The 27,540-nt window shown below is 43.4% G+C and overlaps 1 protein-coding gene across 1 annotated transcript in view; it reads left to right on the top strand.

Annotated features, from left to right (window-relative positions):
* The window catches only part of LOC122554585 (4-trimethylaminobutyraldehyde dehydrogenase-like), a 56,271-nt gene that overhangs the window by 6,885 nt on the left and 21,846 nt on the right, over positions 1–27,540 (top strand). Inside the window, exons 2-3 of the mRNA XM_043699853.1 lie at positions 6,958–7,103; positions 25,043–25,172. Coding sequence (XP_043555788.1) covers positions 6,958–7,103; positions 25,043–25,172 — 276 coding nt within the window. The remainder of the gene's footprint in view (positions 1–6,957; positions 7,104–25,042; positions 25,173–27,540) is intronic.

The raw sequence follows: 27,540 nt of genomic DNA, 5'->3' as shown, positions 1-27,540 counted from the left end.
CTTCACTTGGAGGTCACCACTGATGTTACCGAGCCAGGTAATGAAACGTCTAGATATCAAACCCACAGCTCAGCGAGCAAACCTACATCCTAAACTATTGGAATATACGGTCACCCCTCAGCCTCAGAGCGTCGGAGGCTGAGGGGTGACCGTATAGAGGTTTACAAAATTATAAGGGGCATGGATAGCATAAATAGGCAAAGTCTTTTCCCTGGGACTGGGGAGTCCAGAACTAGAGGGCATAGGTTTAGGGTGAGAGGGGGAAGATATAAAAGAGACCTCAGGGGCGACATTTTCATGCAGAGGGTGGTATGTGTATGGAATGAGTTGCCAGAGGAAGTGGTGGAGGCTGGTACAATTGCAATATTTAAGAGACATTTGGATGGATATATGAATAGGAAGGGTTTGGAGGGATATGGGCCGGGTGCTGGCAGGTGGGGCTAGATTGGGATGGGATATCTGGTCGGGGTGGATAGGTTGGACCGAAGGGTCTGTTTCCATGCTGTACATTTCTGTGACTCTATGTGGAGCCTGACTTCAGTTGTAGGCAGACGTGATTTGTAACTTTGATTGCAAGTATTTCAGCACTGTGGTACGGGGTAAGAAATCTGGTCAGAGAAAGTTCCGAGCTTGTCAATGTTGTGGTAATGGGCACGTGTTTGGGGGGGGCAACTAGAGGAGCGTAGCCCCCTGACTGGGGATGAAGATTCAGGCTGTGCAGGCAGGATTCAGGCATGTGGCAGACTTTTTTATCCAAGCAGAAACTGGTCAGTGCAGGGAAAGGGCCAAAGGGTCTTCTCTGAATCTGACCTCGATGTGAAAAAGCAGTTTTTCCCTTAATCTTTGGCTCAGATCGGAAGACAGATCAATTATACACTTTGATCTTTAAAGTATGGTATTTTAGTGCGTTTGTATTACATCTATAGGAATGGCCCATGCATGCTTATGCATGCTAAGGTTTTGAAGGTGGGGCAGTGTAGAAAGTTGGAAGGAGTGTTGGTTGAAGCTATGGGGTCTTGGTTGCTAAGGAAAAAAGGAAGGGAGACTCTACTGGAATAGCAGAAGTCTAGATTAATGTGGTGCTGGAAAAGCACAGCAGGTCAGGCAGCATCCGAGGAACAGGAAAATTGACGTTTCGGGCAAAAGCCCATCATCAGGAATGAGCCAGGGAGCCTCCGGGGTGGCGAGATAAATTGGAGAGGCGTGGTGCTGGGGAGAAGGGAGAAAAGTACAATAGGTGGATGGAGGTGGGGATGAAGGTGATAGATCGGAGGGGAGGATGTAGTGGATAGGTGGGAAGGAAGATTGGCAGGTGGGTCAGGTCATGAGGATGGTGCTGAGCTGGCAGGTTGGAACTGGGGTAAGGTGGGGGGGAGGGGAAATGAGGAAACTGGTGAAGTTCACATTGATGCCCTGGGGTTGAAGTGTTCCGAGGTGGAAGAGGTGGAATAGCAGAAGCCAGCAAAGGAAGCAGCCAGTCGGCAGAGTTTCCAAATGTAGCTTTATTTCATTTTGTACTGTTGATGAATTATTTTATTATCAAATTTGTATGTTATGGTAGTTTGAATGACTTCGGAATAATAGAATGAACATTAGTGAAGATATAATAGCAGTAATGCCTTAGAAATCATGCCTTATTCATGCCACCTTACTGATAGACCCAATCGTAGATGGACGTGAGAGAAAGCAGTCATTACAATAGCTGGATTGAGAAAATGACACTCAGTCACATGGGTTGGAAAGGACTGCAACAGTAAGGTGGCTGCCTGTGGTACAGGGTGACCTCTGTATCTGCAGGTCCCGTTACCACGGTTTCATTTAACCGTGGTTTACCACGCCCAAAATATAAAAGGGAACGTTTGGCACCAGGGACCAGGAGGCTGCCGGGAAGTTACATTTACCATTTAAATGAATGAGTTCACACCTATCCACGGTTTCAGCCTTCCATGGTAGGTCATAAGAGGTGTACAGCACAGAAACAACAAACCCTTTGGTCCAACTCATCTATGCCGACCAGATATCCTAAATTAATTCTATTTGCCAGCACTTGGCCTATATCTCTCTCAACACTTCCTATTCATGTAGCCATCCAGCTGCCTTTTTAGATGTTGCAATTTTACCCCTGGAACATAGCCCCTGTGGGTGCGGGGGGGGAAATCACTGTAATTATATATGTTTTACAGGAGGACTATATGATGTAAATAATGGTGGGTGGCAGAGAGGTCTTGCCTTGTGTATGCTTTTTGTGTGGTGTAACAGCATTTCCTACCTTGCAACAAGTGACTGCAACTCAGAAACAAAATCCTTCATTGGCCACGCAGCACATTTGGAAAATTCTGAGGATATGAAAGGCACTATATGGATGCAGGTTATTTTTGTCTTTTAGACTGCCTATTTGTATGTTTAATTTTCTCAACTTTATCGTGGGCGGCACGGTGGCACAGTAGTTAGCACTGCTGCCTCACAGCGCCAGAGACCCGGGTTCAGTTCCCGCCTCAGGCGACTGACTGTGTGGAGTTTGCACATCCTCCCCGTGTCTGCGTGGGTTTCCTCCGGGTGCTCCGGTTTCCTCCCACAGTCCAAAGATGTGCAGGTTAGGTGAATTGGCCACGCTAAATTGCCCATAGTGTTAGATGTAGGGGAATGGGTATGGGTTGGTGCGCTTCGGCGGGTCGGTGTGGACTTGTTGGGCCGAAGGGCCTGTTTCCACACTGTAAGTAATCTAAATCTAATCATCTAAAATCCCTTCTTCTTGTGAAGGCAGTGTTGTATGCCAGGAAGTAGATTCTACAATTTATCCATCAGTCATCTCGGGCAAGATCGAGGTCAAAATAGTCTATAATAGCTGGCAGTAGGTGAACATAGACCTGTTTAAAACAGGTGAGGTGCACATTGGAAGTAAGCTGTATTGCCATTTATAGGTTCTGCTGTCTGGACTGTCAGATCAATAACACCAGTGCACACTTTATTCATTTATCTACGTGCAATAGCATAAAATCTCAATTCAGTTGTATGAAAACTGGACACTTTTTTTTTGCGTTATGAAGTCATAATTCATGAAAACAGAACCTTTAGTCCAACTCGTCTGTGCCGACCAGATATCCTAAACTAATCTATTTCCATTTATCAGCAGTTGGTCCATATCTCTGCAAACCCTCCCTATTTGTATACCCATCCAGATGCCTTTTAAATGTTTTAATTGGACCAGTGTCCACTACTTCCTCTGGCCGCTCATTCTATACAGATACCAACCTCTGTGTGAAAAAGTTGTCCCTCCGGTCCCCTTTCAAACCCTTCCCCTCTCACTGTAAACCTATGTCCTCTGGTTTTGGACTCCTTTACCCTGGGGGAAAAAGAGCTTGACTATTCACCATCTTCATGCCCCTCATGATTTTATAAACCTCTATATGGTCACGCCTCAGCCTCCAAATCTCCAGGGAAAATACCTACAGCCTATTCAGCTTCTCCCTATGTGGAAAAATACTCACTTGGGCAATTTGGTTACCTTGAAGGGTTGCAGCTCCAAACCTGTTATCCTCATCACCTGTTTGTGTACTGGTCCAGACTGCAAGCTTTGGCACCACCTAAACTGGCTCCATAAGACTAAATATAGGAGCAGAATTACACAATTTGGCCCATCGAGTCTGCACCGCTACTCGATCATGGCTGATACGTTTCTCAACTGCATTCACCTGCCTTCTCCCCATAAAGCTTGATCTTCTTACTTATCAACAACTTATCTGTCTCTGTCTTGAATACACTGACTGACCTGACTTCTACCAGCCTTCTGCAGCAATCTGTTTCATAGATTAACAGCCCTCTGGCTGAAGAAATTCCTCCTCCTTTCATTTCTAAAGGGTTGTTCCTTCACTCTCTGGCTCTTAGTCACTTTTACTAGTGGAAACGTTGTCTCCACATCCACACTATCCAGGCCTCTCAGAATTCTGTAAGTTTCAATGAGAAAACCCACCCCCATTTTGAGAACTCCATAAAGTAAGACCCAGCATCCTCAATTGCTTATTGACTAGTCATTCATCCACAGGTTCATTCTTGTAAACCTCCTCTGGACCCTCTTGAAGGTCAAGTCCATCCTTCCATAGACACAGGGCCCAAAACTGCTCTGTGTTCCAAATGTGGTCTGCCCAGTGCCTTATACAGCCTCAGCAGTACATCTCTGCTCTTGCATTCATTTCAAGAGGGCTAGAATACTAACATTGCATTTGCCTTCCTAACTGTCAACTGTTAGGTTCAACCTGAGCTGCCTGATCGGAAATCCGACATGATACCTGCAATCCAGTATAGCCTTGGTCCCAAAGTTACTGAGGTAACTTTGAGGTATTAGATGTCTATTTCCATGTTGCGAATTGGATTCACAAGAGAAATTAATCGTTTGCCTCTTGCCTCTGGTCAGTGTTACTAAAGCCCAAAACAAGATCATAAGTAAACCCTTTTGAGAATTCAGGAGAAATCTGTCCACCCAGACAGTGATTAGAGCCTGGACTTACTTTTCACTTGGTGTGGTTGAGGCTTGTGGCCTGGATTTCTTTTGATTTGAAGCTAGATAAATGTGAAGGTGTAAAAGAATAGAGAGGTATGAGTTACATGAAAAAGAGTGAGAAGATACTTGTGTTAAACATAAGAACAGCCTGAAACAGCTTGTCCACTTTTTTTCCCTTCTCTTCTGGGCTAACCACCACTGTTAATAGTTATTTAACTAACCCTCTCTGAAATTAGTATAATGCATGATATTCCTGTGAAAGCTGTCCAATCCTTCCAGGGACTAAAGGAGCTATTTTCAACTTATTGTTGCCCTGCTGAGCTATGAATTCCCTGGTTTGATTTCTTAAATATTTTTAAACAAAGCCAGCATTTGGGGCGGCACGGTGGCTCAGTGGTTAGCACTGCTGCCTCACAGCGGCAGGGGCCCAGGATCGATTCTAGCCTTGGAGTTTGCACATTCTCCCTGTGTCTATGTGGGTTTCCTCCGGGTGCTCTGGTTTCCTCTAGAGTAAGATGTGCAGGTTAGGTGGATTGGCCAGGCTAAATTGCCCCAGAGTGATCAGGGGTGTGTAGGTTAGCTGCATTAGTCAGGGGTAGAGTAATGGGGTAGAGGAATAGGTATTGGTGGGATACTCTTTGGAGGGTCAGTGTGGACTTGTTGGGTCGAAAGGCCTGTTTGCACACTGTAGGGATCTAGCTTACCCATTTGTAGCCCATCCCTAATTGTTCATTAGAAGGGAATAGTGAGCTGTTGTCTTTAGTACAGAAGTGCACGGGGTGCAGATATATCCACCGGGCTTTTTGTGACAGTAAAGAAATACTGATTCTGGTTACAGGTCAGGATGATGTGTGACTTAGAGGGGATCTTGCTGAAGTTTTCTTGAGTATCTGCTGCCCTTATCGTTCCTCGGTGATAGAGGCCATGGGTTTGGAAGGTGCTTCTTTTTTTTTCCAAAAAGAACCTTGGTGAGTTACTGCAGTGCATCTTGTAGACAGTACATGCTGTTGCCAATCCGTATCAGTCATGGAGGGAATGAATGTTTGAGATGGTGAATGAAGTGCTCCTTAAGCAGATTGCTTTCTTCTGTCGTCTTCGAGCTCCAAGGCCAGTGGAAGTATGCATCACTGGCGTGTGCCTTGTCGATGATGGACAGGCTTTGGGAAGTCAGGGTGTGAGTTACTTGGTGGAGTATCCTTACCTTCTGATTGCCTTTTGTAGCAAGTGTTCGTGTGGCTAGTCCAGTTGAGTTTCTAACCGACGATAGCACCCCAGGGTGATAGTGGGGGATTTGATGATGGTGTAGGCATTGAATGGCAAGGGGAGGTAGTTAGATTCTCTCTTGTTACAGATGGCAATTGTCTGGCTGTTTTGTTGGGTGAATATTAATTGCTGTTTATTGGTCACAGACTGGATATTATCCATGTCTTGCTACACAATGATATGGATCTGCAGAATCTGAAAAGTCACAAATGGTAAGTTGTTTTCTTTTATTTGCTCAAGGCATATGGGTGTCGATACCTGGGACATTTGTTGCCCATCTCTCGTTGCCCTTGAACATTGTGCAAGCATCAGTGAACATCCCCACTTCTTTATAATGGGGGCAGGGATGGCTTTTGATAAAGCAGTTGAAAATAGTTGCACCTCAGATATTTCCCTGAGGAACTCTGACAGCGATATCCTATGACTGAGATGATTGGTCTCCCAACAACTGAAATCATTTTCCTCATGGTTAGGTATAAGTCTACCCAGTGGAAGGTTTTCCCTTGATTCTCATTTTGCTTGGGTTCTTTGATGCCACATATGCTCAATTGATGCCTTGGTGTAAGGGTGGTCACACTCCTCACCTCTTCACTTGAAACAAGACCTGGCTTCGGTTACAATGAAATTATTCAAGTAAAGGGGGCCATGACAATGCTGAGCAGTTCAGAGAAACAGAATCTACTTTTCATGTCTTGTAACTGTCATTAGAATATTTTGAGTAAAGGGTTCCTTGACCTGTGACATCATCTCAGTTTTCACCCCCATATTACAGTATTTTAAATTGGCTGGAGAGTGCTTTGAGGTCATGAAGGTTGCTACTTAAATGCAAGTCTGCCTTCCACAGATGTTGTCTGATTTGCTGAGTGTTTTCATCTAATGATCACACACATCTGCAGTATATCTGTTTCGTTGCCGAGATGGTTTAGTCTTGTAGACAGTGCCCTATTTGAATGAAGTTAAAATAAATCACAACACCAGGTTGTAGTCCAACAGGTTAATTTGGAAGCTCCTTCACATCATAACTACTTGAATAAGTCCAGTGTGGGCCAGGAATCACGTTTAGCAATTTTTGAAGGTGTGTGTGTGTGTGTGTGTGTACAAATTTGTTTGTTAGAAACATTGAACTACTTCACTCATCTTTTGGAGTGTTTGATACCCGTACTTTAGCACTTAACTGTTTCCTTTTTCTTTTTTAGGGCGTGTGATATGTGACTTTGTTTGTTCAAACCAAAAGGAAGTCGATCTAGCAGTGCAGAGCGCGAAGGAAGCATACAGATACTGGAGTCAACTGTCTGGGTTGGAAAGAGGTCGCATCTTACTTGAGGCTGCAAGGCTTATAAGAGTAAGAGGGATATATGTTTCACCGAAATAACAACATTTCTATATCTCCATTAACTTAATGAACTATTGGTAAAGGTTTTGCAGGAAGTTGTCAGATGAATTTTGACACTTGCTATGCAAGGAGCTATTAGGACAGGTGACCAAAAGCTAGGTCAAGAACAGGGTTTTAAAGAGCGTCTTCGAGATAAAGAGAGCTGTAGATATGCAGAGAGGGGTAAGTTGCAAAATCCAGAGTTTAGGGCCTTAATGGCTGAGACTGGGGCCATCAGTAGAAAGCTGAAGGAACTTGGGTATGTGCTAGAGTCCAGAATTGGAGCACTGAGCTATCTGAATGTTGTATGACTGGCAGAGGTTGAATGGGAGGAGTGTAAGATTTGCAATTGGTTATTTTCTGATCTTTTAAGTGGTTCGAATTGCTCCTGGACCCATGGTTTTGAATTCTGGACTTTTTTTAGGGAATGTAAAGTGAAAAGGCAGTAGACAGTTGTTTCAGAGCAAAGGAATCTCTGTTTATTTAAAATACAAAAGCCTAGTACTCTGTAACCTAGAGTTCTGTGGGAAGCTAGGGAATTGATTGCTGGGCCCCTTGCTGAGATGTTTGTATTATCGGTAGTCACAGGTGAGGTGCTGGAAGACTGGACATTGGCTAACATGGTGCCACTATTTAAGAAGGGTGGTAAGCCAGAGCCAAGGAACTATGGACCAGTGAGCCTGACATCGCTGCTAGGCAAGTTGTTGATGGGAATGCGGAGGAACAGGAATTACATGTATTTGGAAAGGCAAGGACTGATTAGGGATAGTCAACATGGCTTTGTGCATGGGAAATCATGTCTCACAAACTTGATTGAGTTTGTTGAAGAAGTAACAAAGAGGATTGATGACTGGGGCCCCTGCTGAGATGTTTGTATTATCGGTAGTCACAGGTGAGGTGCTGGAAGACTGGACATTGGCTAACATGGTGCCACTATTTAAGAAGAACTATAGACCAGTGAGCCTGACATCGCTGCTAGGCGAGTTGTTGATGGGAATGCGGAGGGACAGGAATTACGTGTATTTGGAAAGGCAAGGACTGATTAGGGATAGTCAACATGGCTTTGTGCATGGTTGATTGAGTTTGTTGAAGAAGTAACAAAGAGGATTGATGAGGGCAGAGAGGTGGATGTGGTCTATATGGACTTCAGTAAGGTGTTTGACAAGGTTCCCCATGGGAGACTGGTTAGCAAGGTTAGATCTCATGGAATACAGGGAGAACTCTCCATTTGGATACAGAACTGGCTCAAAGGTAGAAGACAGGATGGTGGTGGAGGGTTGTTTTTCAGACTGGATAGCTGTGACCAGTGCCACAAGGATCGGTGTTGGGTCCACTACTTTGTCATTTATCTAAATGGTTTGGATGGGAACATGAGAGGTATGGTTAGTAAGTTTACAGATGACACCAAAATTGGAGATGTAGTGGACAGCGACGAAGGTTACCTCAGATTACAATGGGATATTGATCAGACGGGCCAATGAGCTGAGAAGTGGCAGATGGAGTTTAATTCAGATAAATGCAAGATTATGCATTTTGGGAAAGCAAATCTTAGCAGGACTTATACACTTAATGGTAAGGTCCTGGGGAGTGTTGCTGAACAAAGAGACCTTGGAGTGCAGGTTCATAGCTCCTTGAAAGTGGAGTCGCTGGTAGATAGGATAGTGAAAAAGGCGTTTGGTATGCTTTCCTTTATTGGTTAAAGGTTAAAGTTTTGAGTAAAGGAGTTGGGAGGTCATGCTGCAGCTGTACAAGACAATAGTTAGACCACTTTTGGAACATTGCATGCAATTCTGGTTGTCTTCCTATCAAAACTTGAAAGGGTTCAGAAAAGGTTTACAAGGATGTTGCCAGGATTGAGGAATTTGAGCTATGGGGAGAGGTTGAATAGTCTAGGGCTGCTTTCCCTGGAGCGTTTGAAGTTGAGGGGTGACCTTATAGAGGTTTATAAAATCATGAGGGGCATGGATAGGATAAATAGACAAGGGGGTGGGGTATGGGAGTCCAGAACTAGAGGGCATAGGTTTAGGGTGAAAGGGGAAAGATATGAAAGAGACCTAAGGGGCAACTCTTTCACGCAGAGGGTGGTATGTGTATGGAATGAGCTGCCAGAGAGAGTGGTGGAGGTTAGTACAATTGCAACATTTAAAAAGCATTTGGATGGGTATATGAATTGCAAGAGTTTGGAGGGATATGGGGCGGTTGCTCGCAGATCGGAATAGAATGGGTTGGGGTAACTAGTTGGCATGGATGTATTGGACCGAAGGGTCTGTTTCCATGCTGTACATCTCTATGACTCTGTATTACCTATTTTCTTGTATTATAATTACAATCAGTCAAGGAAATTGACGCAATCAATACACAGGAGTGTATACATTGATGCACTGTAGTGCTTTAAATACACTAGTAACTACATGACCATATAAGAACCCTATTCTACTGACACACAGGAAACAATAGTGTTTGATTTCAGATTCTAATCAGAATTCCTACCTTTGGGATTCCAATGCACTGTCATCACCTGCCTTCCCCCTCCCTGCTAGCCAGGTTGGAACTTAGGGGTCTCGGGCGTTCACGCTCACCACTCAAACGCGGTTTTGAAGTGCACCTAGTTGCTGAGGTACTTTGCCGTTGGGTTCTCTTGAAACAGGCCTGTGTCTGGAAGCTCTTGTTTGGATAGCGCTTGGTTGGCTTCTGCCCTGCGCCCCCCACCCCCCCCTTCCCCCGTCAGATGCCCACTGTTCCAATGATGCTCTTGGCCTGGCTTCCCAGTTCAGCTTCTCTGTTCTATCTCTCAATCTGGCTTGTCTTGGCTCTTGCTTTCAGAAGCCGGTCGCTGGGAGTGGAAGCCTGTGGGGAAGCTGTTCATGCAGAAGCTTGTTGTTGGAAAAGGCCCGCACTGGGGTGAGATCGGGCCTGGTAATTAAACTGACTGTGGGGCCCTGTTATCTCCCCTCATATCTGTAGTTTTCATTGAGCTCTTGATGTTCACGTCTGAGATTGATTGATTGATTGGCTTTCCGATGGTTAGTGTATGTGTGAATGGGTTTTAATTGAGATTGAATTTCCAGTATCTCTTTAGGCTCCATACTGTCTGCGCTGTGTAGTTTGAAGTGTTAAAGCTGTTTCGGGCTAGGGTCTGTTGGTTTTGGGCGATTGTTCTTTTAGAGAGGAAGTGTAAATTGGAATTCCAGGCTGAACAATAGTCCCAGACGGCATATTTCCATTCCCAGGCCTGCAGGTTGTGTATTTCCCACAGACTCATTCCAGCTTTCATTTTCGGTTTTAGTAGTTTTGAAAGTCCAGGAATCTGCCCAAAATCCCGGGTCTTGTTGATATGTTTGAATAGTGGAGATTTATGCTCACACTTACAAGAGTGATGATGTTGAGGTGCAGGTGTTGGGCTGGGGTGGACAAAATTAAAAATCACACGACACCAGATTATTGTCCTACAGGTTTATTCGTTGGACAGTAACCTGGTGTGTGATTTTTAACAGGCCATCAAGGGTTTTGAATAGTGGGAAAATGAGTATTTTAACTTTACTGGGCCAGAAGCTAACGTAGGTCAGCAAACACAGGGACAGTGGTTGAGTGGGAATTACTCTGATTCAGAATACTAGCCAGAGAACTTTGGGTGCATTTCAAGTTCAGAGGGTGGTAGATGGGAAGGTAGGCCAGGAGAGCATTGGATAGTCCAGTCTGAAAATAACAGAAGTGTGGATAAGCCAACAAATAAGTTTGGGAATTGATAACTGTTGGAGGATTTTTTGCTTGATGATGATCCTCATTGGTGTTTTTTAATACTTGATCTGCATTTAAGTTCAATTTTTATGTAGTATTACCAGTTAGAAATCAAGAGAACTAGTATTCGTTGTATTAAATGTATCCCATTTAAATTATATAAAGGAGACTAATTGAATGTCAGACGAGTATGGATATATATTCTTAAAAAGAAAAGTACAGGTTAGACTACTGTACAGGGAAATTGGAGTTGGGGTGAGAAATGTTTTTGTTTTGGTTTGGTTGTTGGTTTTCACTTTGGTTCCCCTCATTTACTGCCAATTCATGAAGGTGCAGACTCTGAGATAAAGTTCCACAGATATCCAGTCGCTTGATACTGTCATTGTTGATTATTGTCTCTTGATTCAAGGGTGATATCTACTCGAGGTTGCAGATTTCTGCCGTGATTCTTCATGGGACTGGTCAGACTGTTTCTCGACCTACAGGTCTTTGGGCTTGTGAAGCAAAATATCCCAGGAAGTGATGAGATCCAAAGTATAGAACTTTCATCCATTTCCTTTCTTCTCAGCCACCATTCTGCCTCGTCATTCAGACATCATGACTCTAAGGATGATTTAGCTTGATGGGCAAGTTATAGAGATTTTTCAATTATTTGGTAGTGAGTTTCTCCCAATCCTTGACACCAATACTGTGGTGTCTCTAGTGGAACTGTGGTGTCTTAGGGAACTGTGGAGTGTCGTTTTTTTCTTTGATGTCCATGTTTGGAAAGTTGAGGAAACAGAACCTTTCAGGAGAGAGACATTTCAACCATTCGAACAGTTTTTACACCATCGAAGTTAATTTTGCAAGAACTTTGCCTAAATGCTCATTTTACTAAAGACAGTAGCACTTTTTTTTTGACGGGTCTCCTTTGAATCCAGAGACTGTGGTGGGAATGTTTCTCCGAAAACTAGTGTAGGAATGTGGGAATGTCATGTTTTTGTGTGTCACTGATACACAATTGAAGTCCCTGTGCTGTGCTGGAATGCAGTAACAATAACTGCTCTGTACACCAGGACTTAAGTTGGTTTTTGGAGGTCTTTATTTTTTGTCAAGCATTTGCTGCTGTCGATGATTGGTTGGTTTTCCTTTATAAATAATGGCCTTTCGAGAGCATGATTGTTTAGTTATGGAAGTTGCTCACCCTACACCAGAGTGTCTTCCAACGTGGAATGTTTGGCTGAATGGATTTTCGTTCATATGAGTTTTGTTCAGGCAGCATTCTGCTCAGAATGCCAGAATATCCTTCCTCAAAGCAGTGATTCAAGCAGGCCATTTGCTGCAACCTTCTCAAGAACAGCTGCAGGTGGATAAGTGAATGTTGGCACAGCCAGAAATATCCACATCCCATGAAGGAATTTTGTTTTTTTAAAATCCAAGAATATGCAGAGTTTCTTGCATGTAGAATAAAGAGATTGAGAGTGACTTGCAAATCTGTCATCAAATGGGCAACAATATGGGCATCGTTGCAAACTGTAGACCATGCATGTCTGTTGTCAGATTACGGTTATCCATCTAGACAGTAGATGGATAATCCTGCCACCAGAGGGAAGTTGATCTTTGAGGTGAATAGCTACTGTTGCATAGGTTGTAATTATAAAATGTAAAAGTTGCCGCAGTCAGTTTGGACCAGAGGGCTGCTCTCTCGTTAGAGGTAGAAAGCTAGTAGTGGTTTAACCTGAGGCCCATTAAGCCTTGGGCAAGGGGAGAGGTGCGGAAGGACAATCCTTCCTGATAAACACTGCTTTCACTACATTGGTGAAAGGAGTAAATGTTGAAGGTGTTGGATGGGATGGCGATCAAATGGGTTGTGTTGTCCTCGGTGGGGTGATAGATAAGACAGAAATAGGTTCTTTGCTCCGAGAGTAGCAAGGGCATGGGATACCCTGCCTACAACTATAATAAACTGAACAACTTTAAGGGCATTTAAATGTTCATTGGAGGAGCGTATGGATGATATTGGAATAGTGTAGGTTAGATGGGCTTCAGATTTGTTCAACAGGTCTGTGCAATATAGAGGGCCGAAGGGCCTGTACTGTGTTGTAATGTTCTACAGTAAGCTCAGATGGTGTGGGAATTGAACACTCGATGTTGGCATTGCAAACCAGCCAGACAGACTAAGATTGTAAACGGTCTGGAGACTAAGGATCTTGCTTGACTCTGGTCCGGACTTTGAAGGTGTCTGTTTCAGATCTCCCCCTCGAGAAAACTGCAGCTATGAATTATGTTAAAAATCTCACAACACCAGGTTATAGTCCAACAGGTTTAATTGGAAGCACACTAGTTTTCGGAGCGACGCTCCTTTATGGGAGAGTAGTGGCAACATATTCCACGAGTATTGGTTCTGGACCAGTATTCTAGAACCCCAGGCTATTGTTCTGAGGACAAAGTGACAAATAGTGAAATTTGAACTCAGCAAAGATCTATAGTAAATGGTAAATGTGTAACCATTGTTGATTGACATTAAGAAGTCATCTGTTTCACTTAATGCTCTTGAGCAAAGTAAATCTGCTATCCTTACTTGGTCTAACCTACATGTGACTTCAGACCGACAGCAATGTAGTTGACTGTCAACTGTCCTCTGGGCAATTAGGGAGAGGCTGGCTTAACCAGTGACCCCTCCCATCCTATGAATGAGCTAAAAGAAAAAGGAGAAATACAGATTTGCCCAGAAGTATCTTGGGTGTACAAAACTTTTGGAGTGCAATCCACAGAGTTTTGCAATATACCAAATCGCATGCTCTTTTCAAGTTGATGAATAAAGTTGTCACTCTTATTGATTGCAACTGTTTTCTTTAGGTTATGTTGAGCCATTGAGTATTGCAGATCGATGTCACTTTATCCCTTCCACCTTCGCATGCACAGTTTCCAGATTGGGAACGTGAGTGGGTTTTTATAGGGCACCTAATCATACCCACAAGAGGATTGCCAGCTCTGACCAAATCAGGGACACTTCACGTACAGGTAGTTCTGGGATAACGCGTGTTTTAGGCAGCGCAATTTGGCTATAGCTAGGGAATGGTATGTTGGAAAACGTTTACCTCTGTTGGCAATAGCATGATTCCAGTGGGGATCAGTTTGTGCACTTTGTTCTGCACGTACACCAATGTCAGCTGGCAGAGTGGTTGGGGGTGTAAAATTGGCTATACACAAGAGGCTGGAATCAGGAACAGGGATATCTCAGATGGGGGGGAACGGGACGGTGTTGGGACAGCTGAGATTAGAGATGATGTGGAGGAACTGGTGTTTGACTGGGGTGGACAAAGTTTAAAAATTACATAGCATCTGGTTATAGTCCAACTGGTTTTGGAGAGTTGCTTTTTCATCAGGTAGCTGTGAAGCAGGATCATAAGACCCAGAATTTATAGTAAATAGATTATAGCAAAGATTAGAGAGAAAGATGAACACTATTGGGTTTGGGAATTGATACAGCCCAGTGAACAGTGAGATAAAGCTCCCAGTTGTTGTGTGAAGCTTGTGCTGATCTACATGAGCCACCAGTAGCATAGAAGATTTGTGGAGGGCAGCTAAGAATGCTGACTGAAGTCACATACAGACCAAACCATGCAAAGATGGTTGGTTTTCTTCTTCCCAAACAACTGTGGCCTTTATTAAAAATAGGAAGCCAATAACATGTTTTTTGTTCTTGTTTTACTGATCTTGTCATTTTAATTTCCAGGTTTTTTTAAACTCACTTACAAGCTGGGGTTTGGGCTCCCATTCTCTGGATTTCCAGTGCTCCAATTTACTGATCCAATAATATAATGACTGCACTACAGTATTCACATCTCACTGCAGCCCTGACTATAATCGGCTGACTCAGGACAGAATGAGAGATTTGAGACCAGGACCTTGCTTTGTTACGTGGCTCTGTGCTACACTGCACAGTATCTTCTCTTACCCTGCCATTAGCATAAATCCTGATTGTTGTGTTTGCTACTGTGCATTTGTCCCAGTCAAATTCAAATCCAATTCTGAATTGTATAGCTTGCAACTCACTTTAATTTGTGATGAACAACACTTTTAGTTTCGTACACAGAAACAAAGTAAGTTACGCTAAGTTCCTTCTCCCTCCCAGTGAGGGGACAAAATTGAGGGCAGAAAAGTGCATAAAAGCAAGCTAATCCTTAGAATGAAACACTTTCTGGATTCATTATCAGAATATTGTCATACATTATAATGCACATAGCTGAGAAAAAAATAGGGAGCTGGTGAGATTACACCTGATTGGTCTTGTCCCAGATTTTCTATACTTTCCCAGAGCATCTGCTTGTAATTCTTCTGACGCCTTGCTTTCTAAGATGACGTATGTTGTTATGTTGCAGTTATACAAAGCATTGTCGGACTCCACTTGGAGTACCGTGATCCGCTGTGGGCATCACTCCTTAGCAACGATAGATTGGTCTAGGAGTGAATACAGTACAGGTTTACAAGAATGATGCCTGTACTTCAGGGGTTAAGTTATGAGGGGCGAATATTCATGGATGCAGGTACAGTTACAACGTTTAAAAGGCATTTAGATAAATGCATGACTAAGAAACATTTGAAGGGATATGAGCCAAGTGCAGGCAGGTGGGACTGATTTAGTTTGGGGTTATGATTGGCATAGACTGGTTGGACTGAAGGGTCTGTTGCTGTGCTGTACGGCTCTATGACTTTGGCCTGTTTTCTCTAGAATTTAGAAGGTTAAGGAGTAATCTGATTGAAGTCTTAGCAGAAAAAGATATGGTAGATAAATATACTTTTCATGGGTCGGGTGTTCTAGAACCAGGAGTTATAGTCTAAATATTGGGCCAGACCATTCAGGAGAGATGTTAGGAAGCTTCTACACATAGTAGTAGAAATTTGGGATTCTCTTCCACAGACAGCGGTGGATGCTAGATCATTTGTTAGTTTTAAATCTGAGATCGATAAAGTTTTGTTCAGCAAAGGTGTTAAGAGATATAGGCCAAAATCAGGTATATGGAGCATAAATCACCATTGAATGGTGGAATAGGCTCAAGGGGCCGAATGGCCTGCACCTGCTCCTGTTCCTTTGTTCCTACATTGTAGGATGTTTGCTCAGGACATTATAGCTGAAATCCTTTCCTGATACTGTGTGCAGCATCCACAAATGGGCTAGTACTTGCTGCGATTAGGAGCAGAACTGCGGCTGATCTTCCACTATCCCATCAATGACCGAGGGCGTCAGTTTGCTCCTTGCTCCATGACCAAGTCGTGAATCAGGTGGTCAAACACTTAGACCCTGAGAAATGGAGTGAAGCTGGATTGCCTTCAGATGGGGGAGGTGGTGAGCACAGCACCTTGGCAAGCACCAGGGTGTTGGAGTCACATCTGTGATTTTTCTGACTAGCTCCACAGTCCAGCTGTTGTCCTTCTTTCCAAAGGCAGCTTTGGCATGGCTGAGGTTCCCACCAGCTGAGCGGTAAGTTACTGTGTGGGACCAAATCCCCCCTCGGCCCTTTTAACTGGGAACTGGTATATAAAGATTTCAAAGAGTGAAGGAAATTGATCCTTCAGACAGAGGATGAAATTTAGAAATGAATGTAAATGACCTCACTTAACACTTTTGAATTTCTCCTTCTGGCTATAGTATAGGCTTTTTTTAAAAAGTGCATGCCACTTGTTTCCAAGTATGGTCACCATGGTTACAGAAATGTTTTGTTGGAAGAATAAACTTGAGTTTTCTTTTTACTGTTTTGTACCATCACTGGTACATTCCTTGCCATTTAAATTTTCTATTACCCCCACTTCAGTACTGCCAAGATATTGTAAAGCAATTATCCTTGGATGGACTGTCATTTATAAAGTTACCATCTTTCCACTGACTGAGTTCAACTGCTATATCCTCAGCTATTTGTTTAAAATCTAAATTTCACCCACACCACGCTCCTTGCCCAGAGAGCAGAACAGTTCAGTGAAGGTTGTTGCATGGTTGATAATCTGACTGTCTGTCTGAAGATTAGCCCATTTTTTATTATTTTCTGTGATGGAAACAAAGCCAACCTGGTACCTTAGGGAAGACCATCTAGGTACACTGAGAGAAGCAATAGGTTGATGTAACTCAGTGGCACATTCTCCCAGTGTCTCTGTGGGTTTCCTCTCTGGGTGCTGCAGTTTCCTCCCACAGTCCCAATCCTTTTTTCCTGTCCAGGAGCAGTGGGTGACAGAGCGGAGGTGACATTGGAGACAAGGAGGTTGCCGGGAAGGTAAGAACTTAGTTTCAGTTTGGGCAGCAGCTAAACCCGAGATACTACAAGAAAAAGGACTCTGTAAGGTAAAGTTTTTTTTTCTTTATTTTCTTTCATATATTTAAGTGCATTGTTTGGTTTTAGTTAGTCAATATAAAGCTTAGGCTTAAAATGGCAGACCCATGGCATGTTCCTCTTGCCGAATGTGAGAGCTCAGGGAAGCGGCTGACGTCCCTGACTCTTACACTTGCAAGAAGTGACCGCATGACTGCTATGGAACTGCGGATGGACTCGCTGTGGAGCAACCGCGATGCTGAGGTGGTTGTGGATAGCACGTTTAGTGAACTGGTCACACCGCAGATTAGGATTGCTGAGGGAGACAGTGAATGGGTGACCAAAAGGCAGAGAAAAAGTAGGAAAGTAGAGTAGGTGTCCCCTGCGGTCATCTCCCTCCAAAACAGGTATACCGTTTTGGATACTGTTGGGGGAGATAGCTCACCAGGGGAGGGCAGCAGTTGCCAGGGTCATGGCACTGTGGTGGGCACTGCTGTTCAGAAGTGCGGGAAAAAGATTCGTAGGGCCATAGTCATGGGAGATTCTATTGTAAGGGGAGTAGATAGGCAGTTCTGTGGCTGAAAATGAGACTCCTGGATGGTATGTTGCCTCCCAGATGCTCGAGTTCAGGGGTGTCACCGATCGGCTGCAGAGCATTCTGAAAAGGGAGGGTGAACATAGTTGTCTTGGTGTACATAAGCACCAACAATATAAGTAAAAAATGAGATGAGGTCCTGAAAGCAGAGTTCAGGGAGCCAGGAGAGAAGTTAAAGAGGAGGACCTCAAAGGTAGTGATCTCTGGATTGCTACCAGTGCCACGTGCAAGCCAGGGTAGAAATTAAAGAATAGGCAGGATGAACACATGACTTGAGGGATAGTGTAGGAGGGAAGGGTTTAGATTTGTGGAACATTGGGACCGGTTCTGGGGAAGGTGGGACTATTACAAATTGGACAGTCTACACCTGAACCAGACTGGAACTAATGTACTTTGGGGAGTTTTTGCCTCTGCTGTTGGGGAGGTTTTAAACGTATATGGCTGGGGGCTGGGAGCCAGAAGATAAGACTACTAGATAGCGAGGTGGAAACTGGAGACTGTAATGATCACAAAGTTAGCATTACCAAGGGGAAGAGTAGGCAGAGAACAGATGAACGCAAAAGAACTGACAGCCTGAAGTGCATATACTTTAATGCAAGGAGTATAGAGGGTAAGGCAGATGAACTGGGAGTATGACATTATTGTGATCACAGAGACTTGGTTGAAGGAAAAGCCTGATTGGCAACTAAATGTTCCAGGATATAGATGCTTCAGACAGGGCAGGGAGGGAAGTAAAGTAGGGGAGGAGTTGCATTGCTGGTCAGGGATGATATCATAGCTGTGCTAAAGGAGGGTATTATGGAGGGCTTGAGCAGTGAGGCATTATGGGTGGAGCTGAGAAATAAGAAGGGGTCTGTATGGGGCAGAATTTGTAAGGAGCGTCCAGGAGAGTTTTCTAGAGCAGTATGTCAATAGCCTGACAAGGGAAGGGGCCATATTGTACCTGATGTTGAGGAATGAGCCAGGTGGTAGAGGTTGCAGTGGGGGATTTCTTTGGAAATAGTGACCACAATTCTGTAAGTTTTCGAATATCTTTGATAAAGATAGAGTGGTCCTGATGGAAGAGTATCTGGATTAGTAGTGCTGGCAGAGCACAGCAGTTCAAGCAGCATCCAAGGAGCAGCGAAATCGATGTTTCGGACAAAAGCCCTTCATCCTGATGCTTTTCGCTGCTCCTTGGATGCTGCCTGAACTGCTGTGCTCTTCCAGCACCACCAATCCACAATCTGGTTTCCAGCATCTGCAGTCATTGTTTTTACCTGATGGAAGAGTACTAAATTGGGCAGGAACTGGGAAATGTGGATTGGACGCAGCTATTTAGAGGTAAGTCCACGTTTGATATGTGGAAGGCTTTCAAAGATAGTGCAGGATGGGTATGTCCCTTTGAAAACAAGGGATAGGAAAGGCAAGATGACAGGAGAAGTCGTGCGACTAGCCAAGAGGGAAAGGTAAGCATACATAAGGTCCAGGCAGCTAAGAACAGAATGGGCCTTGGAGGAATATCAGGAGAGTAGGACCAGTCTTAAACGAGGAATCAAGTGGGCTAAAAGGGGTCATGAAATAATGTTAGTGAGCAGAATTAAGGAGAATCCCAAGGCCTCTTATTCTTATATAAGAAGCAAGAGGGTAACCAGAGAAAGGGTTGTTCCACTAAAGGATAAGAAAGGAAGCTTGTGTGTCGAACCTGAGAAAATGGGTGCGATTCTCAATGATTACTTTGCATCAGTGTTCACTGAGGAACAGGAGGTGATGAATGCTGGGATTAGAGATAGAAGTTTGCTTACTCTGGATCACATTAACATAAGGAGGGAAGATGTGTTGCGGAGGCTAAAGGATATTAAGGTGGACAAATCCCCAGGACCGGATGGGATCTATCCCAGGTGGCTGAGGGAGGCGAGAGAGAAAACAGCTTGGGCCCTGACAGATATCTTTGTAGCATCCTTAAACACAGGTGAGGTGCCGGAGGACTGGAGGGTTGCTCATATTGTCCCCCTGTACAAGAAGAAAGTGAGGACTGCAGATGCTGGAGATCAGAGCTGAAAATGTGTTGCTGGAAAAGCGCAGCAGGTCAGGCAGCATCCAAGGAACTAGAGAAGATACTGAGGGATAAAATGTATTTATATTTGGAAAGAATGGGCTTATCAGTGATAGGCAACATGGTTTTGTATGGGGTAGATTGTGCCTTACCAACCTAATAGAAGGAAGGGCTGTAGATGTCACATACATGGGCTTTAGTAAGGCATTTGATAAGGTTCCCTAGGGTAAACTAATGGAGAAAGTGAAGTCACATGGTGTGCAGGGTGTTCTAGCTAGGTGGATAAAGAACTGGTTGATTTTCAGGAGACAGACAGTAGTAATTGAAGGGAGTTTCTCATAGATGTCACATACGTGGGCTTTAGTAAGGCATTTGATAAGGTTCCCTACGGTAAACTAATGGAGAAAGTGAAGTCACATGGTGTGCAGGGTGTTCTAGCTAGGTGGATAAAGAACTGGTTGAGTAACAGGAGCCAGACAGTAGTAATTGAAGGGAGTTTCTCAAAATGGAGAAAGGTGACCAGTGGTGTTCCACAGGGATCAGTGCTGGGGCTGCTGTTGTTTGTAATAGACATAAATGATCTAGAAGAGGACACTGTTGGTCTGATCAGTCAGTTTGCAGATGACACGAAGATTGGTGGAGTAGCAGAAAACATGGAGGACTGTCAAAGAATACAGGAGGATATAGATAGACTGGAGAGTTGGGTGGAGAAGTGGCAGATGGAGTTCAATCCAGGCAAATGTGAGGTGCTACAGTTTGGGAAGGCTAATTCTAGAGCGGAATATATAGTAAACTGAAGATCCTTGGGAAAAGTTGATGAGCAGAGAGATCTGGGAGTTCAGTTCCATTGTACCCTGAAGGTGGCTGCACAGGTGGGTAGAGTGGTCAAGAAGGGATATGGTATGCTTGCCTTCATCGGACAGGGTATTGAGTATAAGAGCTGGCAGGTCATGTTAAAATAGTACAAGACTTTGGTTTGGCCACATTTAGAATACTGTGTACAGTTCTGGTCGCCACATTACCAAAAGGATGTGGACACTTTGGAGAGAGTGCAGAGAAGGTTTACGAGGATGTTGCCTGGTATGGAAGGTGCTAGCTATGAAGAGAGGTTGAGTAGGTTAGGATCCTTTTTATTAGAAAAAAGGAGATTGAGGGGGGACCTAATTGAAGTCTGCAAAATCATGAAGGGTATAGACAGGGTGGATAGAGATAAGCTTTTTCCCAGGGTGAGGGATTCAATAACGAGAGGTCACGCTTTCAAGGTGAGAGGTGAAATGTTTAAGGGGGATATACATGGAAAGTACTTCACACAGAGGGTGGTAGGTGCCTGGAACGCGTTGCCAGCAGAGGTAGTGGCGGCATGCATGGTAGGTTCATTTTAATGCGTCTGGACAGATGCATGAGTAGGTGGGGAGCAGAGGGATACAGATGCTTAGGAATTGGGCGATAGGTTTAGACAGTGGATTTAGATCAGCTCAAGCTTGGAGGGGCCGAAGGGCCTGTTCCTGGGCTGTAAATTTTCTTTGTTCTTTGTTCCAAAGATGTGCAGGCTAGGTGGATTGGCCATGGGAAATGCAGGGTTACGGGGATAGGCTAGGATGTTGGGTCTGCGTAGGATGCTTTTTCGAGGGTCGATATGGACTCTGAGCCAAATGGCCTGTTTCCACACTGAAGATTCTATGAACTGCCTCCTACCTGAAACATACGACTGTCTCTTCTCCCTGCGGATGTTGTTTCCAGCTATTCCTCGGATGCCTCGCATTTTGAGTATTTTGGCTTTTTATGGGGAGCCTTCCTGTGGTTCAAATTTTCTTCTGATATTGCAGTCAATTTGAGGGGTTCGGAACATAAAGAATGTTTACCTATGCTCCTTATCTGTGACTCACTGACATAGCAAGGCTATCTTAAAACAGTGCACATGATTCTATATAAAAAAAAAAGAAGCCCAGTAGTTCTTTCCTGGTGTTATGGACAATATTTAGTCCTCAACTCCAGTAGTTAAATATCATTACCTTGTCGCTGTTTACGGAATCTTTGTGTACAAATTGATGGCTGATTTCCCCACATTGTAGCAATGACTGCGTTTCTAAGCAAGCACTTTCTTAGCTGTGGAGTGTTTTATGCATCATGGGGGCTTTAAAAAGCAGTCTATAAATGCATGTTTTTCCCTGTTGTCATCTTATCTGTGTGGATATTTCTGAGCTTGTGGTTGAAGGTCTGTTACGGGCACTTATCATATACAATAGCTTAGTGCTTCTGTTATTAGATCTATGATCCAGAAGCATCTCATCATGAGAACTGGAGAATTTAAATTCCAGCAAACTGGATTGAAAAGCTTTGGTCAGTAACGGTGACTATGGAATTATTGTAAAATTCCATCTGGTTCACTAGGGAAGGGAATCTGACATCTTTACCTGATCTGACTCTAGAACCGGAGCAATGTAATTCATTCTTTAGCTGCCCTCTGAAGTGGCCTCATGTCATAGTCATAGAGATGTACAGGACAGAAATGGACCCTTTGTTCCAACTTCTCCATGCCAACCAATTTGGTTTTATCAAATTAAAGATATACTGTATAAGTTGACCTTGTATTTTTGACCAACAGTTCTGGAATTTTCCATATATCTCCTTTAAAAGTTGACCCTAGTTCTCCACAGGTAACGGATCAGCATTTTTTTTCTTCGTTTGTTTTGAGATCAATTGGACTTCAACTAATGATATGGTATTTTGCACCGTAGCATGAATTTCAGCTCCTCAAAAGTAGTAATAGTTGACCCCATAAATATAACCTTAAAAAAAAAGTCTAAAAAATTACATTTTTGATTGAGTATGTACGGTAAGTATCTGTTTGGGTAGTTAACTTGTGAATATATTGAAAACAAAAAGTCAATATAGAACTTGCTGGCTGCATTCATGTAAAAAAAGGCAAAGTTAATAAAGACTTTTCATCAGAACTAGGAAAAGGAAGAAAGTTAGCAACTGAAAGAGGAGAGGGAGGGGAAACAGACCAAAGTGAAAGTTTGTGCAAAGGAAGAAAGGCAGGAGAAATCAAATGATAAAATACAGCAAACTTTTTATTAGCTGGGATCTATGGGACTTTGGAGTGTGCTGGTTGATCAAATATTTCAGTTGATCACACGATCCACATAATCCATGTAACAATGCATACTAATTCGAGAAGTGTAATGCAGGGGTGTACACATCACTGCTCTACTTTATTTATGGTATCAATCACTTACTGCAAAATTGCATTGTTATTTAAATAAAACCTACCAGCAGAGGGCATTCTCACAGAGATTGCAATATTACAGTAAACTTTGTGGTATTTAAGGTGCATAATTTTTCAGTCCATTGAGTGCGCCGGTTAAAATGAAGCTTGTTGTAAATTTCATGATGCAATGCCGAAGGGATTGGAAACGGGACAAGGAAACAAAAGATGGGTCTGGAGGAGGTGTGAATGGCGAGAACATGAACACTTGCCATCGGAAAGCAACAATGAGTGCAAATCCGACACTGGCAAAGAGGAAAGAGATGGTCGCGGTCTACTGTTGTTGAATGTAAAGTTGCATCCAGGCGATAGTAGAATGTCGAGTTGAAGAATGAGAGGTGGATTCTCGAACGTACACTCAGTGCACTTCTGGAGGTAAAGAATAGAGAGCTCAGTGACAGCAGGTCGACGATTCTAAATACCAGGTGCCGAGAAGCTTAAGGGTGATGGAGAAGGCAAAAGGTGATGGCCATACTTATAGTCGGAATAGAGGTATTCTCTAAACAGGTTGACCAATCTACAGTTTGGTCTCCCAGTGTAGAAAGAGTAGCACACTGAGCATTGAATACAATAGGAAAAACATTTAGTAACAAGAATAGGCCATTTGGCCTTTGAGTCTGCTCCACCATTTAATAAGATTATAGCTTGATCTGGTTTTGGTCTCTGCTTCACTTTTCTGTCTGTCCCCCCCACTTAACCCTAAAATCTCAGTCCATTCAAAATTTATGCAACTTTGCCTTGAATGCATTTAAGGGTCTGACCATCATTACCCTCTGGGAAGTGAAATTCCACATGTCAACTATCCCCCACGAAGAGAAAAGCACTTTCCTCCTCTCTGTCTTTTAAGAGTATTTTTAAACCCTAGATTGGCACCCATCTCGGGGAAACTACCTGGGTATCCAGCCCCCTCAAGATTTTGGGTTTCAGCATAATCCCCTCATAGAATCATAGAATGCCTACACCGTGGAAGCAGGCCATTCAGCCCATCCACACTGCCTCTCCGAAGAGCATCGCACCCAGACTCGCCCCTCCCCTATCCCTGTAACCCTGAGTTTCCCATGGCTAATCTACCTAGCCTACACATCCCTGGACTCTTGGGCAATTCAGCATGGCTAATCCACCTGGTGCACATCTTTGGACAGTGGGTGGAAACCAGAGCACCTGGAGGAACAGACAGTCTCCCAAGGCTGGAATCGAACCTGGGTCCCTGGTGCTGCAAGGCAGCAGTGCTAACCACTGATCCACCATGCACCCCCCCCAACCAACCTCAGGTTCAACCTCTCTTCATAAAGTAAGCCCTTCCTCCAAGAAATGGGTAGAGTGAAGCTTTTAAATATGCTAAACTCAAGTTCAAATAAATCCCTGTTTCACCTGGTGGTTTTTGACAGTGAGAAGTGAAGATCCCCGTCATTCCTTCTCTACATGCAAGTGCAGAGACATGTGACACCAAAGAGAGGCGGTGCTGGGGTGACTGAGGAAGACCAGGGTCTCTCAAAAGGGAGCAATATCTTCAGAATGGTGAAAGGAGATTGGGACGGGATAGAAATAAAACTGAAGAACTGCAGATGCTGGAGATCTGAAACCTTCACCTGGACTGGCAGCGTCTGTGGGAAGAAAACAGAGTTCCCGTTTAGGGCTGAAAGTATTTGGTGACATTGCATACAGAAATGTTAGAGAATGATCCAGTGAATACCGAGCCTGCTGTTGTGGAAGGTGACTGTGAGGGAACCTTGTACTAATTTTCAGGAAGGGTTGGGATGGAAATATAGGGCATGCTCAAGGGCCCTATAAAACAAGGTGGTGGAGAGGCGTTTGAGAATAAAGCAAACTGATCACTGTCATGGTTCTGTGGTAGTCAGATGGTTATAGCTAAAAGAGTTGGTGTGGGGTGGTGATGAGTTAACATCAATATATTAAGTGAAAGAAAATTTCTCTACTCCTGTCAACAGTTGTACAAAGCACCAACCTATTTGTCTTAATCCAACATAGGAACAGAGAGAAGATATTGCAATTGTAGAATCCATTAATACTGGAAAACCCATCACTGAGTCCAGAGTTGATGTGGACACTGCATGGCAGGCTGTGGAATATTACGCTGGCATTGCTGGGACTCTGGCTGGTAAGAACAAACTTTCAAAACTGAATGAACATAATACAGCATTAAACAAAGCCCTGATCAGTGAAAGTCAGGGCAACTTCACATAAAGTCTTGTAAGACCATGGTTGAATTCCAAATTTTTCTTCACTCTGAAATTGACAACCGTCCTTTTTGTTGCCAAGGACCTGGAATTCCCTTCCTAATCCTTTTTTCTCATTAAAGATGGTCATTAAAATATAACTGAGTATCAAATTTTGTTCCTTGACATATCTGAAGCACATTGTAATGTAATGTTCTCCAGTTGCAATATCAATACATGTTGATCCCATTACTGTATTGCTTTTTTTTTAATTTTCCCCTTGTGTGCAGCACAGTATTTAACCACACAGTGGCACCAAACTGTAATCATTACTTTGACATTTAGCAGTCCTTTCAGAGATTTCCCCAGTGAAACCAGGAGGCATTCTGCAAACTTTACTACAATAAGTTGACTTCCTTTGTTGTTGAAACAGCATGTTTGTAATCAACCCACTTCTCCTATTTGTCCAGTTCTTCCATAGAAGGTGGGTAAATTAATGTTTGCATAAAGTATTAAGGAAAAGTAAACCAATTGCTCTCTGCTACGTTGCCTGAAATTTACGGCTTCATGTGGCTGACTCTCTGGTGAAAGGAATGGGTTTTCCAGGCCAACAAGTGGTCTTTTGGCTGGATAGTCTATACTGGCTGTCCACGTGAGAGCAAAATTTAATTTCAATACAGTCTTTTTCTCTTCCTAGTCCAGGCTAGTTGGGATGTAACATATCCCAAATGACATGGTTTATGTATCAAGTGAGCTATTTTCTAGAAAAGTAATATCTGTAATCTTTACTATAATCTTTAAGCCAAGTTTTTGATTATTATACTCTCCTCTTCCACCCCCACCCCCCCATCCCAAAACAAAACCCAGCTTGCTAGCTAGGATGTTTTCTGACAAGTCTGGGGGCTGTTGTTGTTGTGCAAGGGTAAGAGGACTGTGGAATATAGAAACAGGATAAGGCTACTCAGTTTCTTGAACATGTTCTGCCATTCAATCAAATCATGACAGATCTGAAAAGTAACTCCATATCCCTGCCTTTATAAGGCATAAATATAATGCCATAATATTTTTGACCAGTAAAGTTCTGTCCGTTTCTGTTTTAAAACCAAGTAAGGAGGCTACTCAGTCCAGTGCATGTCTCTGTTATGTTAAGTCAACTTTATTACAATTGTGCAGCTCCACCTTAATGCTTTTGCCAGCCTCCTTGATGCTCTGAAACTGCAAAGTTGGGATTGCTCTTAATTAAGAGCATCAACCTTGCTGAGGAACCCAATCCACATCTAACAACCTGCTTTCAAAACTCTGCCCATGTTTTGACAGCTGTGACAAATTATCCCACATCGGCTTAGGTAATCCGCAACATTCGCAAAGCATCAACAACATTTAAAATAAAACAGTCCTCAGAGCTTAAAGTCATTTTATCCAAATAAGCGTTTCTGCAGATAGTTAACTGGGAAAAGCATGGCTAAAGCTAGTGTTAGTACATTATGCAGTGAATCTGGGGAATTAGTAATGCGAAACAAGAAATAGTGAAGATTTTGAAGCGTGTTTTGTCTGCTTTTAGTATAGGAGACTTGGAAAACTTGCCAAGGATACTTGAAATTAAGAAGTGAAAAGGAGGAAGGACTTAAAACAATCACCATTGCTGGGGAAATAGTGCTGGGAAAGCTATTAGACCTAAAGGCTAACAAGTTCCCAGAACCAGATGGTGTGTATCCGAGAGTGTTAAAAGGCTGCAGAGATAGTAGAGGCATTGATTTGGTTACATATTCCTTGGGGCCATTCCATATCTGTGAGCCAGATATCTTTGAAACCTATTGATTCATTTTTGATGTGTATTGTTCCCAATTAAACTAATGGGTGGAAACCTTACCTCAGCCCACCTTCAGAGATGAAGGTATTTAACAATTGTTCTGTCATCAAGTCTGAACTTTTGCGCACCTAAGAAATGGGAATGCAAGTAGCCCACTCAGCCCCTCCACCTTGATCTGTCATTCAATAAGGCGGTAGCCAATCTGATTACTTCACAGTCCCATGTAACCCTGAGAACCCTTCATCTCCTTATTTAGCAGTATCTTATCGACAGAGAGTCACAGTCAGAGAGATGTCCAGCATGGAAACAGACCCTTTGGTTCAACTCATCCATGCTGACCAGATATCCCAACCTAATCTAGTCCCATTTGTCAGCACTTGGTCCATGTCCCTCTAAACCCTTCTTATTCATATATCCATCCAGTTGCCTTTTAAATGCTGCAATTGTACCAGCCCTTCACCACTTCCTTTGTAAAACTCATTCCACACACACACCAGCCT

The sequence above is a fragment of the Chiloscyllium plagiosum genome, chromosome 11 (assembly GCF_004010195.1).
Source record: "Chiloscyllium plagiosum isolate BGI_BamShark_2017 chromosome 11, ASM401019v2, whole genome shotgun sequence".
NCBI lineage: Eukaryota > Metazoa > Chordata > Chondrichthyes > Orectolobiformes > Hemiscylliidae > Chiloscyllium > Chiloscyllium plagiosum.
Note: the sequence above shows the minus strand (reverse complement) of the source record. Positions and strands in the feature narration are given on the sequence as shown.